Genomic DNA, 16,513 nt, shown 5'->3' on the forward strand with positions numbered 1-16,513 from the left:
TTCAAGGATTAATGTGATTATTAAGTAGTAACACAGTGTGTGTTATTTTACATTTATAAAGTGTAGTGACTAAAATAAACTTAAAAGTAGTCTCTATGTGAAGCAAATATTGAGCATATGATGTATAGAAAAGGCGTCCAAAATGTATATAAAAAAAAATAAAACACTAAATAACATTTGTATTATTTGAAATAACAGCAAACTTAGAAAAACAAATGTGCTCTGAAGACTTTTATTTCATTCAATTAATAAACTTCATCAACCCTAACCAATCTAATAATGTGTATAAATTCTGAGAAATATTTTCCAAACAAGCTGTAGGGATGGGTAAGTCAGCATCACTGATACCAAGTTGCAGTTCCTCAAGATCCATTTATTTGTTATAAAATACGTTTGTTTTCGGAAAAGCTTCCAAATATAAAAAGTCCATAGAAGTTAAATCGAGGAAACTCTTCAGAAGTTGTCATTTTACTCAAAAACATGGTCAGTTTTGAAATATACAATAAGACATTCATAAATAATAATGATATGTCATGCAAATAACATAAATAATAATTAACTAAAATAAAAATTATAAGCCTTTTGAAGATATTTTGTTTTGAATTTTGTTATCTTAAACAATAAAAAAGTTATTCGACTCTTTTTATGATTTATTCGTTTTAGGACACCCTATATATATAGTACAGCCAGTTTTGGGTGTAACTATATTACACTATAATAACAAGTTGGATTAAATGAAGCCATATAGTATCATGCCCTAGAAGATACTGAAATATACGTTGTTCGGAAATCTCACATAATTCGTAGTTCATCGTGTATGGTTCCAAATTGAACAGATGTCGGCATATTTTAATCGTGGTAAATGTCAAGTTCAAGCTTATTTAAAAATTAAAATCCTAAGTGCGATTGGAATCTAGAAATTGTAGAGAACAAAAAGGTGACTGAAGTTTATTTTGTTCTTGAAATTAAATTTTGAATAACGCAAACATAATTAATTGTCGCGCGATCGTTTTCGAAGATCTTTTGAACATCGGGTGAAGTCTTGCATCATTACGGGATGGACATTATCAGCAAAAACATTCAAATGTCCATAATACTTTATGTATTATAGTATAATACTTTTAATAATAGAAAAGTATAATACTTTTCATGTTATTCTTCTGTTTGAAGGTTTGTTTGGGATTTGTTTTGGGAATTTCGCACAAAGCTACTCGAGGGCTATCTGTGCTAGCCGTCCCTAATTTAGCAGTGTAAGACTAGAGGGAAGGCAGCTAGTCATCACCACCAACTCTTGGGCTACTCTTTTACCAACGAATAGTGGGATTGACCGTCACATTATACACCCCCACGGCTGGGAGGGCAAGCATGTTTAGCGCGACGCGGGCGCGAACCCGCGACCCTCGGATTACGAGTCGCGCGCCTTACGCGCTAGGCCATGCCGGCCCCCCTGTTTGAAGGAATCAAAGAAACTAACCCATGTCACAAAGTTGTTCCAAATACTATTTTTACTTTAAAATATTTTCTCCAAATTAGTAATCTACAGTCAGTCAGATATTTAGAAAGCAAATTAAAATTGGGAAGGCCTAAGATTTATTTCACAAGGTGAAACGAGAGCATGTGCGTAACAAACACATTATGACCGGGATTCAGGGTTTGTCTGAGGTTCTTGGTAGCTCTTTGGTGCTCTATTAAATTTGTTATGTTCGCATGCTTTTTGCTAACAATAAATTTACTAACATTTGATGGAATTTAGTGGGCCAGATTGAAAAAAATTCCCTTCTACATCCTATGTCACTGTTATGGTAGCAAGAACCTAAAGCTCGACTTATCAGGTTTTATTATATCTTATTGTTACATTCTTATCAGGCGCAGAGATGATTTTCATTCAGGTAAGTGTTGTAACTGCTCAAACAACAGGTTTGGAACGAAATGTATTTATGATTTGAGAGTCTACTGCTTTAAAACAGGAAAAATACTGACAACAGTGTTTCACCATAAGTTTTATTAAACACAATACAGACAAATTCATCAATTTGGTACAGACTTAAGTGCTGGTTAAGATCTGTCCTAAATGAATAGCTGATTGAGGGAACTGATTCTCTCTAGATTGTTATATTCTGAACTCTATTAAAATGGATTAACATCCACATCATTTGGTTACTCCTGTTAACAAAAAGATGGAGCTGACGGAGCCCTACTCATCTCTACTTTACAGCAGAAAATTTATTTAGAGCTTAGTAAACGAATTTCCCAGCAATATATGAGTCTCATAAGGTCCTAGAATTATCAATGGTAAATTATCTTTGAGGATGTGTAGATTAGACCAAACATACAGTTGAAAGAATGCTATATGTTAACCTATGCGCCAATGCGTCTGAGTGTGGAAAATTATTGAATTTTTTTGAATAACAAAGTGTTCAACTTTATAAATTAAAACAGGAAGAAACGTGTTTTTTACAAATACTATACTCGCCCGTATTTTACATTTTGGTTATGTTGCCTGACCACAATCCCAGCTTTTAAATTTTATACCAAAATAAATCCAAAAATGCGCTTTAATTATACATTTTAGAGAATAAACATTTCAAAACCATAAAAGAAACATAGTAGTAAAGTACTCTTTTTTTCTCTCTCCATATTTCATGTTTACACCGCACGATAAAATATTTCTAGAACATTATATAGTAAAATTAATATTAATATATGTTTTACAATTGATACTTGAAATCCCTACTTGTTGAAATTCCATAAATAAAAAATTGAGGAAGAATAATTTTACAACTACATCATTCATTCACGACCATGGTTTCTCTATTAAATCATCACGTTCACTTTTACTCCATTAAAGGAATCATTAGGTTTTACTTTACTTGCGAAACCATGGTCGTGAATGAATAGGGTAATAGTGAAACGTACAATTTTCTTGATCTTTCGCAATTCTGTAATATGTTTTTATTTTAAAGTGGGGTCATAGGTGTTTTTTTCTGGTTTAGAAGTATATATTATATTGTAGTTTACAGGGCATGACCTTCATGGCTTAGAAATTAAAAAAAAAATTCACAAATGGAAAAATAACGCTCTAACAACCAAAAACCTCACGCAAACCAAGTGCTTCACCGACTGAGTTAAAGGGCTTCAAACCTCAAGCACTTCCTAGTGAGGTTGTTTTTAACAACTCAAAAACCACATCTATTGGCATTGTTTGATAGTTGATACCGGACTTTCACTTGCAGAAATAATAAAACTTAATGTTTAGAAGAGATAAACAAAAGAACTAACTAAAGCCACATGAGGCTGTAGTGGTTTACTAAATGTAAACATACTGATCACTCACCTCTATAAGTAGAGGTTTGGCACAAAACGTCCTTATAAGTCAAATATACAAGCATACCTGTTATACGATTTTTATTTCATACATTACTTTTCACACTTCATACAAAAATAGTAGTGAAAAGTTTAGTTTTATTCTTTCAGATGTTATGCTAATTGTCCATTAAAGGCTTTTATTTATGTTTCTTACACTACAAATATATACTGAGTTATTTGTTTGGCTTAGGATTTTTCTACAGTAGATGTCTGTTAGTTGTTGGTGATAAATTCAACGCTGAATGAATAGAAGATTTTCCCCAATTTGAGCACACATTCTCGAAAAGGTTCGTCATCCCTGGCCTACACCAACACTTACATTTTCATATGTCTGGTTCTCCACTAGAACAGTGATAAGTCAATTAATTTACAATGATAAAATCAGGAGTTCGATTCTCCTCGACGAACACAGCAAACAGCCCAATGTGGCTTTGCTATAAGAAAACACACACAGTCATTTGTCTGTCTCTTTGATGATAGAGTCTCCAGTAGGGCCTCCTTGACGAAATCCCTTGTCTTCATCTTGAAGTCCGAATTTTGTGATCTATTGGCATACTGACGCATTACAGTTTTTCCTCTTGCTTCTTATTAGCCATGTTGATAGTTATGTTGACGTCTTTGAATGTTTTACTTCTATTCAGCACGTTTAGGTTTAGTATGCCCTTATCTTCTGTAGTGAAGATACTATCTTCTTAAAATTTTGCTTCTATGATAACCACACCACCATGTCCAGTTGTATATCAGCATCAACATTCGCAATGTCTTATTCTCTTTCGAAGCGCCTCTTCAACAACTTGACATGGTAGATAGTTATCCCATTCACTTTATAGTGCATTTTTTACCACTTTTTGTATGGCGAAAGGTTATTTCTGTTGTCAGATAAGTTTGTTTTTGTCGGACCTTGAAATATCTACCCTTGATCTTCTTGTTATATAAGTGTTCCTGACTGTTTTTGGGTTTGGTTTCCTTAGTAAAACTGTTTTAATAAGTCTGCTTCAATACTCTTTTCTGGTCCTCAGATTTTTAATTCTCTTTGTCTTGTGCTTGACTTCTTCTCAGGCACTGCCCCAAAGTTTCTGAGTGATGTATCTTTCTTTTGCATTTCCTTCAATTCACATTAACCTACATTCGAGTTATAACTCTTCTAGACTTTAAGAGATTTGCTGTCTTTCTTGCTCCTTTTACTTTGAGTTCTTATTATGACTGCAGTTGCTTTGGCTGTCTTCTTTTTGTCTTGTTCCTCTATATTCTTACTACCTGCTATGTTTCCTATTAACAAGTCATGTAGTAATTCCTTAATAGATATAACCTCAAGGTCTCCTAAATAATATGGAGTACCCACCTTTATTTTTGCTTTGGGAAATTTTCTTGCTGTCCCATAGACACATGTACTTTTCCTTTCCTTTTCCCTCAGATACTAGAATGATTCTCACTGCTATAATACTGCATCCAGTGTTTTGTAGAACCTTAGTTTTCTTGTCCCCAACATATCCTTCACATATTGGCATATTATGATTTGTTAGCACCTCTTGATGTTTGTCACATGATCCCATCACTATTACCACTGTTGATGAATTTGCTCACTTGAGTCAACCATTTTTCGTGCACTGATCAATAGTGTTTTCTTCATATATTTAATATGAAGCGCTGCCACGGTTCTCTTTCTTCTTACAGCAGTATTTATAGTGCCACCCACTCTATTCTTCTTTCTTACTAGCATTTTCTTTGTTAATAGATCCATCTGCTTTATGTTGAAATATCTGTCAATCAGAGAATAAGATGTCTGTGGTGGAAGTTATATTGGCAATTCTTCCAGCAGATGATATGCTACAGGTATTTATACAATATACAGATAAATCCACTCAGTGGATTAACAATAACCACCTCTACCAGAGATAAATGAGATGCAATAACACAGGCTTTCAATGTGTGGACAGGACTACACAGGTCCAAACAAGGGTTACATACTGCAACAATGTTTTTCAATAGCATATATTCTGCAGAATAGTTTGTTTATATGGTATGTGTCATAACAAAGACAAATAAAATTGGGAAGTCCACTCATGTAATATATACTGCAGTCATGACTGATGCCTTGCAGACATTATCCAGTATTGGATGATTAATGCATCTATTTTACTTGTAGTGTAATGGAACACTGGCAAAGGATCTACCCATAATTTGTAGCACGATAAAGACAGTATAGCTTTCAGTTTTGGCTTGGATTAGCAAGCTCAAAATTACCAGCAACAAGTATTAAATTCTGTGACAAATGCTTTGGCCAATGACTTGAAGCATATCAGATAGCTTGCGTCAGGAAGTTTAGCGACCCGTCTAGCTCTGTCAGGACAACATGGAGATTGACATTTGACAATAAGGGTTCAAGGACAAGAATATGAGTTCCTGATAGAAACAGCAGTGATATAAAGATTCTGGTGGAATGGCCAGATAGTTTGTTGCTGAACATTTCATTCCATGACATTTTGCTACTGATCAGCTTGCCACAAGTTTTTTCATTTCTTAGGTACTTTGCTACCAAGTCATTTCACTATCTCATAATTTTATGTCATAATCCCCTTTACTTATCTTATTAAAGATCACAAAATAAAAATAGTTCATCATCATTACTTTATTAGACAAACATCCTAGTCAATAAAATATTAGAAAATATTAGTTTATTAGAGAAACACTCCATCAGAAAAGGCTTTTATGTTGTAAAACATGTTATTTCAAATTATGAAAGATTTGAACTTAAAAAACAGATTCAGTTTGTGAGCAGTTCCATGAGAAGATGATGTTTATTTGCTATGTCGTAAGCCTATAGTCCATTCACTGTTTCGAAGTGTCGTTGAGCCATAATGAGTCATTTGTACATCGCTAAAGAGGTAATGAAATGGCCTGGTAGCAAAATACCCTAGTAACGAAAAGACAAGTAGCAATCTGACTGGCAGCAAAACGTCTGGGAATGAAATATTCTATGACAAATTATCCTAATACTCCTTAGTGGACCTCGTGATCCTTCAAATCTTTTGAAGAAGACCAACACTATAGCCATTGAATAGCAACTTTGCTCTCGTAAGTGATGATAAATCAGAAATTACAGGAGATGTTGATCTCCAGATAAGTTTATCCTCAAGATGGATGTACTACAGAGTTTTCTGTCCGCTATGATTTTACAATGAATGATCTGATGTTTCACAAGAAAGTCTTCCAGTATCACCCAGGTCGAACCTAGGAACAGATGAAAACAACAGTGTATAAAGAAGAGGTAACTATAGTACCTGGATGTACAAAGTTGGTATTCTGTATTCTGTATGGTATCCAGGTTATAACCTGGACAAAGTTTAGTACATTGGTGACGTGTAATCCACTCGCAAAAGCCACTTTTGAAAAAAATGTTCCCTGTCCAGGATACAAACAACGTTAGCACAGGCAGTGATCTGCCTCACATTGCTATTTTGCAATTATGAGTGATGTATTTGTCTGGATAATGTAATATTTGTAAGTATGGTGTACAAAGTAAGTGTAATCAATTATTATGGTAAAGTCAGGGTTGCAACTGTTGTACATAGCTGAAGGCAACTATGAGGTTATAGGCATATGTGAAATTGTTGGTTGATGGTTGTACTAATGGTTTAAACAAAATTCAGTAAAAGCAACTCCATGAGTTTTTCTGGGAGTATATAAAGGTATTTGTGGGACCAGATGGTCATTTGGGTCAAACAGATGTTACTCAATATCACATGGACAAAGAAATGCATATCTAATGAAAAAAGTCCAGTGTCAATTTACCTTGAGCTTTAGGAAGATTGTGAGTGTTGAAATACAGCAGATCTTGAGGACATGGTCATGTTTGTGCATTTTCGCAGGATGAACATCGTAACTCTCATCGAATTTATTTCTCTTACCGTAGCAAATGAATGTTTGGATATGTTAAAAGCTCCCGTTGGTTAAATATTCTGAATCTAATGTCTTAATACTGAAAATTCAAGTTGAATGTTAAAAGCGGAGCTAAAACTGCTGTTAGCGAAAGAAATGATTCATATGTATTCTGCAACATGCCCTGTGATTTCTATAATGAAACAACTACTTTCAAACAGGTGACGGAGTTTATACACAAATGAATAAAATGGGAAAGAAGCTTCACGTAAATCAATGATGTTTGATACTTGGTTGGATTTATGTGTCTAAGGATCTGAAGATGGTCTTCCAGCACATATAAATGGCAGATTTGAAAATGAAGCTTGGTAAATATTCACTAATGTAAACAATTATGAAGTTTCTTACTCACGTTATGTTGATAGATGGACTTTTTGACAGATCCAACTAAGATACTTATGATAAGAGACTGGCTTTGACGAGTGACAAAGTGAAAATTCTGCAATTTTATATGTTGAATAATATTACCAATGATTTGTGACCAGCTTCTTGAAGAGACCACTGGTATTGTTGGTTCTCACAAGAGTGTAAGTGTAAGTTGGATGAAGCAAGAAATGTAAACAAGCATTCCATTCTTTAATGTTTGCTTTGGTAAGTACTATAGTCTTGCCCTATTCTTGTCAAGACCGAATTTCTTATAGACATTGTATATTTTTATCTTCAGGTTCATTAATCATGTCAAATATATATATCAAAGTTCGAGTTCTTCAGTGTCACTTTTCTCATTCATCAGTTTCTGTTCATTGTTTTCACCATCTTCTCCTGGCTAGTTGTTACAGTTCTTCGGATTATTAAGTTTTGAGCGTTACATATTAATGCTCATGTATGTGCATTTTTAAATCTTGTAAGATCTTGAGCAGTTACAAGCTAGGAATTCAAGTACTGTTTCAGGTGCAAGAACTCCATCTAGCCAAGCAATAACCAACTCCTCTTTGTCATTGTGTATTTGAACCTTTCTTCCATGACCTTTTGGTGAAAGTATGCTTGGTAATGCATCAATGCTCCTTCTATAAATAGCTGCCTGATAATAGGCTCTGAGTACATGCTTGTGAAGGGTATTAGGACACAGAAGTTGGTGTGGCTCAATATGACACGTGCTTGTTCTGAATGAGTGACACCCTAAGCTCATTCATTTTTCTTCGAAGTAGCCTTAGAAGGATATTATTAGCAAGTAAATATCTCAAGATCATCCATTAGTAAAGTAGAAACTTCTCATAATTCTCCCAGCTCGAAAAAAATAATAATTTTAAATTCTTCAAATTTTCTTCAGTATCTTAAACTTTCCTCTTCCAGCAAAAGTGCTAACGCTATCACAACCAGTGAATGCAAGCATACCTATCAATCCTTAGCATACGGAATCGTCTAAAGCAGATTCAACTCTATATATGTCTATATAATTGATTATTTTTTTATGTTCCACACTTGAGATAGATGGAAGCTTGTATACTAGTACTGAATGATAGGTCTAAAAGAAATAGGTCAGTATCATCAACAATGACTGTCTCTGATTTATATACATCGTCAACTGCATGTGCAGAATGTAAAATCAATTGAGTGTCTGTCTCCTCTTGCGTAGAACAGAGATCAAGTACAGATGAATTACCCTCACCATTGGATATCTTACAAATAAATTACCCTCACCATTGGATATCTTGAAGCAGCTTTCGTCAGAAGTCACATACAGAAACTTGTCTGCGAATCTTTTGATGTAAATTGATTTCTTCACTGACGAGAAACTGAATAAAGTTCCACTTCTTACAAGACCAGAAAGTAAGCTTCTCCAATGCACCACTGTTTAGTTAGCTGTAATTTTCTCTCCAAATCGTAGGATCCGACCTTGCCCATCCAGATACAGCAATGTCGAGAAAAGTGCTGTCTCTTAACGAAGCTCATTTATATAAGTTGTATAGGCGATGGCTAAAGACCAAACAACACAATAGTGCGAATAAACATGAAGTATATATATATTTACTATACTTGTTTTAAAGATGGTAGATGAATTTAATGGTTATTGGCTCTAAATTTAAATATAATTACCGCCTGGTGGTAAAGTCTGAAAGAGAGAAGAGAGGAAAAGTGTGGTATGCAGACATATCTTAAGTTTCCTATCTGCTTTAGTGATTTATGAATTTTCGAAATTTTTTTTTGTTTATTTGCTTTATAAGCAGTTTTAGTACAAACACATGATGAAGAAAGTTATTGAGAGTTCCTTGTTATCGTTGCTTTGTTCTTTATAGTAGGAAATGTTTAGTCTCCTCGAGTGATATTGTAGTAAATATAGTATCCAGATTGAAAGGATTGTCATTCTGATACTCTTTCCTGGCCAATTTAATGGCTCAGCGTAATGATTTTAATTGTGTATTTTACTTGAAAAAAGTGTTGATCAGTTGAATGTTTCAATTAATAGGGAGGTTTAGTCCTCAAACATCAAACAACAAAGTATCTTTCTGCTTTCACATATAATATGTAAACTTCACAAAAATATTTATCCAGAATGACAAAGGTGACATCTTATATGAATGGCACAAAATGGATAAGTAACTAGGGTAAAAGAATATGCTTGTTGAATTTCTGGCAAAACAACTCGAGTGCTATTTGCATAAATAATTCATAATTTACAAGCGACTACCTAGAGGGAGACAGCTAATTAACACGTGCCAACTCTCGAACTTTTCTTTCACAAATAAAAAGTGAGAATGACCACTACATTATAATGCCTCGACGGCTGAAAGGGCGAGTATGTTCAGTGAAAGAATTCAAAAACACAACCTACATATTCTGAATCTTGTGCCCTAATCCCAAAACCGTGCTAGGCTAAGGGTGAAAAGAAGTTATAAACTTTATTCCCAACAATTACCACACAGGTAAACCAAAAGATAACATCACTAAATAAAAATTAAGGAAAATATCCTGTCCTTGAATTTTAAGTTATGTAAGAAATAGTAGATTGAATTTGTTTGATGGGCACTGAAAACAGAATTTATTTAGTGAAAATAAAGAGTGTGCATACCTGGATAAACGATTTGAGAATTGAATCTACTGGATTAATAGATACCTCGTTCTCATCCTGTCCCTCGAGATAAATTTCTGTGAAACTAGTCACGATGAAAACCAAGTAGAACTGAACTAAAGAAGTTCACTTGAATTAAATAGGTAAAATCGCTTTCTTTGTCCAATCGACAGCATCACCTCGTGACTTTTCTTTTCACAACACTGATTGGCTGTTACAATGTTCAACGTCATAACAACAAAAGATATTAACTGTAAGTGTCAATCCTTTTAATTTTGACGCTGAATGATACTGCAGTATCCTCACGGGCAAAACAAAACAAAAAAGATATCACCTACTATAGAAAACAAAAGAAAGAAATAACTATAACAATACAAACTTAATGAATTACATGTTACAGCATTACTGGGTATAAATCAAATGATCCAAAAATGTTGAAACTGAGGAGGTATGATATACCTGCATATCACATTTTTAATCATAATTTCACGAGTAATATTTCAACCAAAATTCCAAGACTAATGGTAAGTATGCCTTACTTACAAACAAAGTTACAAAATTTCTTGGCTATTATTTGTAGTAAGTAAACAGACCAGGCAAATCTCACTTCTAGCATTGAAGTGTGAACAAGTTTTCTGATACTGAACTCATAAACTCACTATCTTCAGCAACTGGTTACTCATATTTATAAATAATGTATCCTCCTCTTTAGATATTCAACGAAATTCCTCGATTATTACGTCACCGTTATTAGCATTTCCTACAACAAACAACTGAAAGAATAAAATTGAAAACATTGTTTATAACCATACAGTTCTAAAACATATTTTCATTGTTATAATTTAATTATTTGTTAGAGAGATGATAACGGTAGATCGATAACTTTCAATGAAGTAGTCCTAAAACACCTAAAAATGTTGTAATGATGTAATACTCTTGAAATTTTGTTGAAAGTAGAAAGAACGGGAGTACATTATAAATAGTGATAATCAGTGACTGAATTATTTAGTAAGAATTCACTGAAGTATCATATGAATGTGTATCGTGCTATTCAGTTATTCACTGAGTTACTATTTGTACATCAAACAAAGCTGAATAATTATGATTTAATTATAATCGCGAGGAAATCCTGTAACAAACGTATAGAATGAATTTATTAATTATTTACCGTAAAGTGAAGTAGACTTCGCATAATTTTTACCTAATAATAATATAAAAAAATCTCACCAAATGGAATTAAAATATTACAACAACGTAATTAAATATAGTTTGGTAGAAAACAAAGATTATAAAGACTGATTTATAGCCCACTTTAAACAAAATACAATCCTCCATATATATAGGCAATATGGTTACTTATTGTACTCAAACCGAAGAAAGACTGAGTGCTGTAGCTTTAATACATAATCATTATGACACTACTGCTATCGCTAAAACTGTAAGTATTGTATTGAAACACATTCCAGAAGAATAGAGCGTGCTGACATGTTTATATCAGTAGTAAGTACATGAACGTGAATGACAGCCAATGAGAAGCTCGACTCGTAATCTGAGGGTCGCGTATTTTAATCCCCGTCACACCAAACATGCTCGCCCTTTCAGCTGTAGGGGCGTTATAAAGTTAGGTCAATCCCACTCTTTGTTTGTAAAAGAGTAGCCGAAGAGTTGGAGGTGAGTGATGATCACTAGTTGCCTTCTCTAGTCAGACACTGCTAAGTTAGGGATGGCTAGCGCTGATAGCCCTCGTGTAGCTTTGCGCGAAATTCAAAAACAAAAATCAAACAAAACAGTCAATGACTGGAATAGCTTATATACGATTGTTCTACAGAGCTGCTTAAATATGTAATATAATTTAACAACTAATAACTACTTTGCATGTAGATAGTACAGTAATTTACAATAATAAAGGATACATATTATGCAGTGTTACAACAGAACGGTGATTTGTCGACTTTTCATTGGATGTTTGTGGATTTTGTGTGAACAACCATGCAATTGTTTAATCTATGTTCGATATAAAACTGCTTCCAGATTTAATCTTGCAACATATAATTTGTTTTACAAATATAAGGGGCATACCCCTAGGCTCTCGTACCATTAGCAATACTGACTGTACCTTACACAATATGTGTTGGTTTTTGATCTCACGAATTAGAACTCGTCCTTTTAAACATTCTGTGTAGGGACCTGCATATTTTTAGTTTATGAACTGTTGGGACTCATCTCCACTTTCAAGTCCTGCAGCAATACATGTGTGTGTGAGAGTTGATTTTGCTATTGCGTTATTCCAGAGTTATTATTTTCCTATAAAATGTCAAATTCCCACAGCAGAATCGATATTATCAGTTATTGTTTCGGGAACTGACTTAGTGGAATTGTACGATAAGTCTTTGAATTTTGTATGTATATTAAAGCTACTCAGTCTATATATCCACGGATTTAAACTCGGTTCACCAGATCCGAAATCCACAGTTTTACCAGAGGGTCAAACTGTGCCCCTGACGTCTAGAACTCTTTTGTTCTTCTACTTCTTTTACTTAAAGACTATTAAAATCGAGTTTTGATATCTGTTGTGAGAAAAGCACAACAGGCTCTTTGTCCTTCAATATAACCAAAATAAAAGCTATCAGCTTAAATATATCAGGACAAGAGAGTAAATACTAACTGTTTGTTTGTTTTGAATTTCGTGCAAAGCTACACTAGGACTATCTGCGCTAGCCGTTCCTAATTTAGTAGTGTAAGACTAGAGGGAAGGCAGCTAGCCATCACCACCCACCGCCAACTCTTCGGCTACTCTTTTACCAAAGAATAGTGGGATTGACCATAACTTTATAACGCCCCCACGGCTGAAAGGGCGAGCATGTTTGGTGTGACCCTTGGATTACGAGTCGAGTGCCTTAACCACCTGGCCATGCCAGGCCGAGTAAATGCTTAATAACAAGACAACAGTTTAAGATTGGAAGATGTAATTTAACTTTTTATTTTTCCCTTTTAGCGGATCATAGAATGGCTGAGAGTCCGTTTTATCCCATGTACAATTTTTTATATATCATAGCTTCGTTATATTTTGATCGATTTGGAATCTAATTACAGTTTTCGACTTAGGAGGTCAAGAACTTTTGATTTATATATTTGATTACGTCCACGGTCTCATAAATTAATATATTCTAATCCTGCTTAAAAGAATTTCAATTTAAGAGTATGCCACTAAAAATCCCGATTAATAATAAAATCGAATAGAGTAAAAGCAGTCGCACAAAAATATAGCTAATAAAAAAGGGAAACAATGGTATCATGGATTCATTTGCTCTAATCCTTCAAGAATTTGAAATGCAGCGGCTATTGCGAATTATCACTTTTTGTTGTTGTTGCTTTGTTTGCGTTTAGAGCATAAGGAACGATAAGATACAAAGGTATCTGGAATTCTATTATTCTTTAATATTATAATGTCAAATAATCTATCCAGATGACGAGCTAATTTCTCAAGTTTTTTGTTTTCTTGCTCCGGTTTCTTCAAGTCATCCAACTGATTTTATAACTGGCGTGAGATGAGAGCAGTAACTTGTTATCAGTGTAATTTAAAGATATTATTGTGTACATATTCTGAAACGGTTTTGAATACGCAAATCAGCTTGGCATGTGGCAAACCACAAATGTTACGACGTCACAGAGAAACGTATCCAAACTACACTTGGACATTATTTGATATCAGACAGTTTTAAATAACTGTACTTTCTCACATTTAAATATATTTTGTTAAGTATACACTGTCTGCGTTATTTCATTCATTAAATATTACCTTAAGTTACCTCGTATATCATTATTGTCCTCCGGTAAGTCTACACACTTGCAACTCTAAAATCTGTGGTTCGATGCGGCTTTACTCGAAACAAACAAAATCAAAAATCATATATTACTTTGGGTGTGTCTGATCTTATTAACAGTTTTAATATCAGTATGTGTATAAGAAATCGCTAATAGGCACGTGTGTGACAAGTGCCTCTTGCGTTTTTGTTCAAATAGTATGGCCACACGAGGGCGCACCACGAGACACAGCTGTGTAAACAAGGCCAGAGGTTTGAGAAAAGGGAGAGAAAGCGTTGAGTGACGCTGTGGAGGGTATTTGGCACGTGTTAGGAAAGGCAGTAAAGCCATTATAGTTTTAACGATATGCATGCACCATGTCAGATAAAAGTAAAGTTGGAAAATTGCACCTTGGTGACGATGGATATATCTCTCCAGATGAACAGAACCAAAACCACCGAAATATTAGGGTAAGTCAGTGTGTTTGTTCTATTTTAGTTGTATATTTTATTTTAATTCACGCGTGTCGCACAGTCACAGGTACAGTAGTACAGGTATATTAGTAAAGTCTGATGTGCGTTAGGTTAGCATTTCCGTAGTTATTTGATGTTACTGGGAGAGGAAGCTCTAAAAACAGGTTTTACCACTTTTTTCATGTCCTTGATTCCCATGTACGTTGCATCCATTTTGACAATAATTAGAAGAAAAAAAAACGACTTTTAAGAAAGATTATTTGTATGGAATAAACAAAGGATTTTGTACAAATGACGTACGCGAGATATTTTGTTTGTATTAATTAATGTACCCGAGTTACACTAACCCCATTAGTGGATAAATGTGTCTAGTTAATTAATTGTTCGTGAATGAGAAACCTAACCTTGTAAAGAATGTGAGATAGGAGGATGGTATTTATAATTCTTTCCTCCATAGAAGAATTGTTAAAATATATTCTCAGAATAAATATGAATTATTTAAAACTATCGTGAAGGATTTATTAATTTTCAAAAGACTGAAATTTTAAAACTTGATAATGTTGAAAAGCAACGTCGAAGTTAGCAGTATTCGAGAAAACATTGGTTACTATACACGTGTGGACAAAGAAAGGAAAACCAATTGCAGCATGAACAGCTTCGACTTGTACTGCTCTATAAATGGATGGAATCAGTTTCATTTAAAAAACGGCGTATTTTGAAAGTTTGATTAACAGATTGTAATGTAGTTTGACAAACATGCCAAACCTGTATCAATGAAGTGGACGCCTTTGTCGCATGTAATGTAGATGATAGCGACACCATAAACGTAAGCAACAAAGACACTATAATTCCTTATTAGAGTACCGATATTGTTTTAAAACATTGCTGTATGGTACATGTTTCCACAGGGTACATATGAAACGAGCACCCTCTTTACCCATTAAGAGTGGACTGTACTTTTAGTAAATCACTATTGTTTGAGAGGTAGTCCATTTAAAGTATCTCAATCGGAAGCGTTTCACAGCGATTCACCCTTATTTTTTTATTTCGAAACAATTCACTTACCTGCATCCAAAGATAAAGAAAATTACACAGTTACATAATTTTTGATTAAATCCGTGTTATATACGGACTTTTATATTGAATATTCACAAGATATAACGTAAAATATATTTTATTAATATGTATACCATTGACTGGTATTAGATTAGGACTTTAGGATTGTATGACAAAGATAATTTTTGATGTAAAATAATTAAACTCTCATTCAATGAAACATAAAGTGAGAACTAAAAAGCACTGAATAATTGATTATCTGCATATTTGTCTCAGAAACTAATTAAACTTTCGGACATAAACCATTTATGAGTAGTTAAATGATAACTTCTATAATATATTTATATTAGTATATCAAAGGTACAGTGTTTGGAATACAATTATATTACTACATGAATTTCTGGAAGTATTGATAACATTTTGCGTTTTCAAAACGTTTCGTTTATTTTCTTGAAGAGTGTGTGCATTATGAAAAGTATCACGAAAACCGTTTCGGTGTAGACGTACAGGTAGATGAGGTAAGTGCACCGTGCATGACGCATGAATGTCGCTGGTAAGTCAGAATATATTTTCTGCTTGCAGCACAACATATTTTATCATCTGCTTGGTTATGTTGTTTTTATATTAGTTTAATAAGTATGCCGGATGTCTTCCTTTTTTCAGGATCTATACACGTGGTGAAGAATTAATGTCAAATTTAAATAAAACATGGCATAGTTTGTGAAATTCTGCAAGTTAGCAATCATTGGTATTATTTTATATTTAACGGTTAGTAAACAACAGTTTCATGTCAAATTTTTAATCACTTGTACAAGTAGTGTAAGAAATATAAAAGATTCAACCAGGTTTCATATCTATAAATAAT

The 16,513-nt window shown here is 33.9% G+C and overlaps 1 protein-coding gene across 1 annotated transcript in view; it reads left to right on the top strand.

Moving 5' to 3' along the window:
- The first annotated feature begins 14,367 nt into the window (after window positions 1-14,367).
- Window positions 14,368-16,513, top strand: part of LOC143231628 (rhophilin-2-B-like) — an 88,633-nt gene continuing 86,487 nt past the window's right edge. The window contains exon 1 of the mRNA XM_076466166.1: window positions 14,368-14,589. Within this exon, the coding sequence (XP_076322281.1) occupies window positions 14,497-14,589 (93 nt within the window). The 5' untranslated portion in view covers window positions 14,368-14,496. The remainder of the gene's footprint in view (window positions 14,590-16,513) is intronic.

Source organism: Tachypleus tridentatus, chromosome 11 (assembly GCF_004210375.1).
Source record: "Tachypleus tridentatus isolate NWPU-2018 chromosome 11, ASM421037v1, whole genome shotgun sequence".
NCBI lineage: Eukaryota > Metazoa > Arthropoda > Merostomata > Xiphosura > Limulidae > Tachypleus > Tachypleus tridentatus.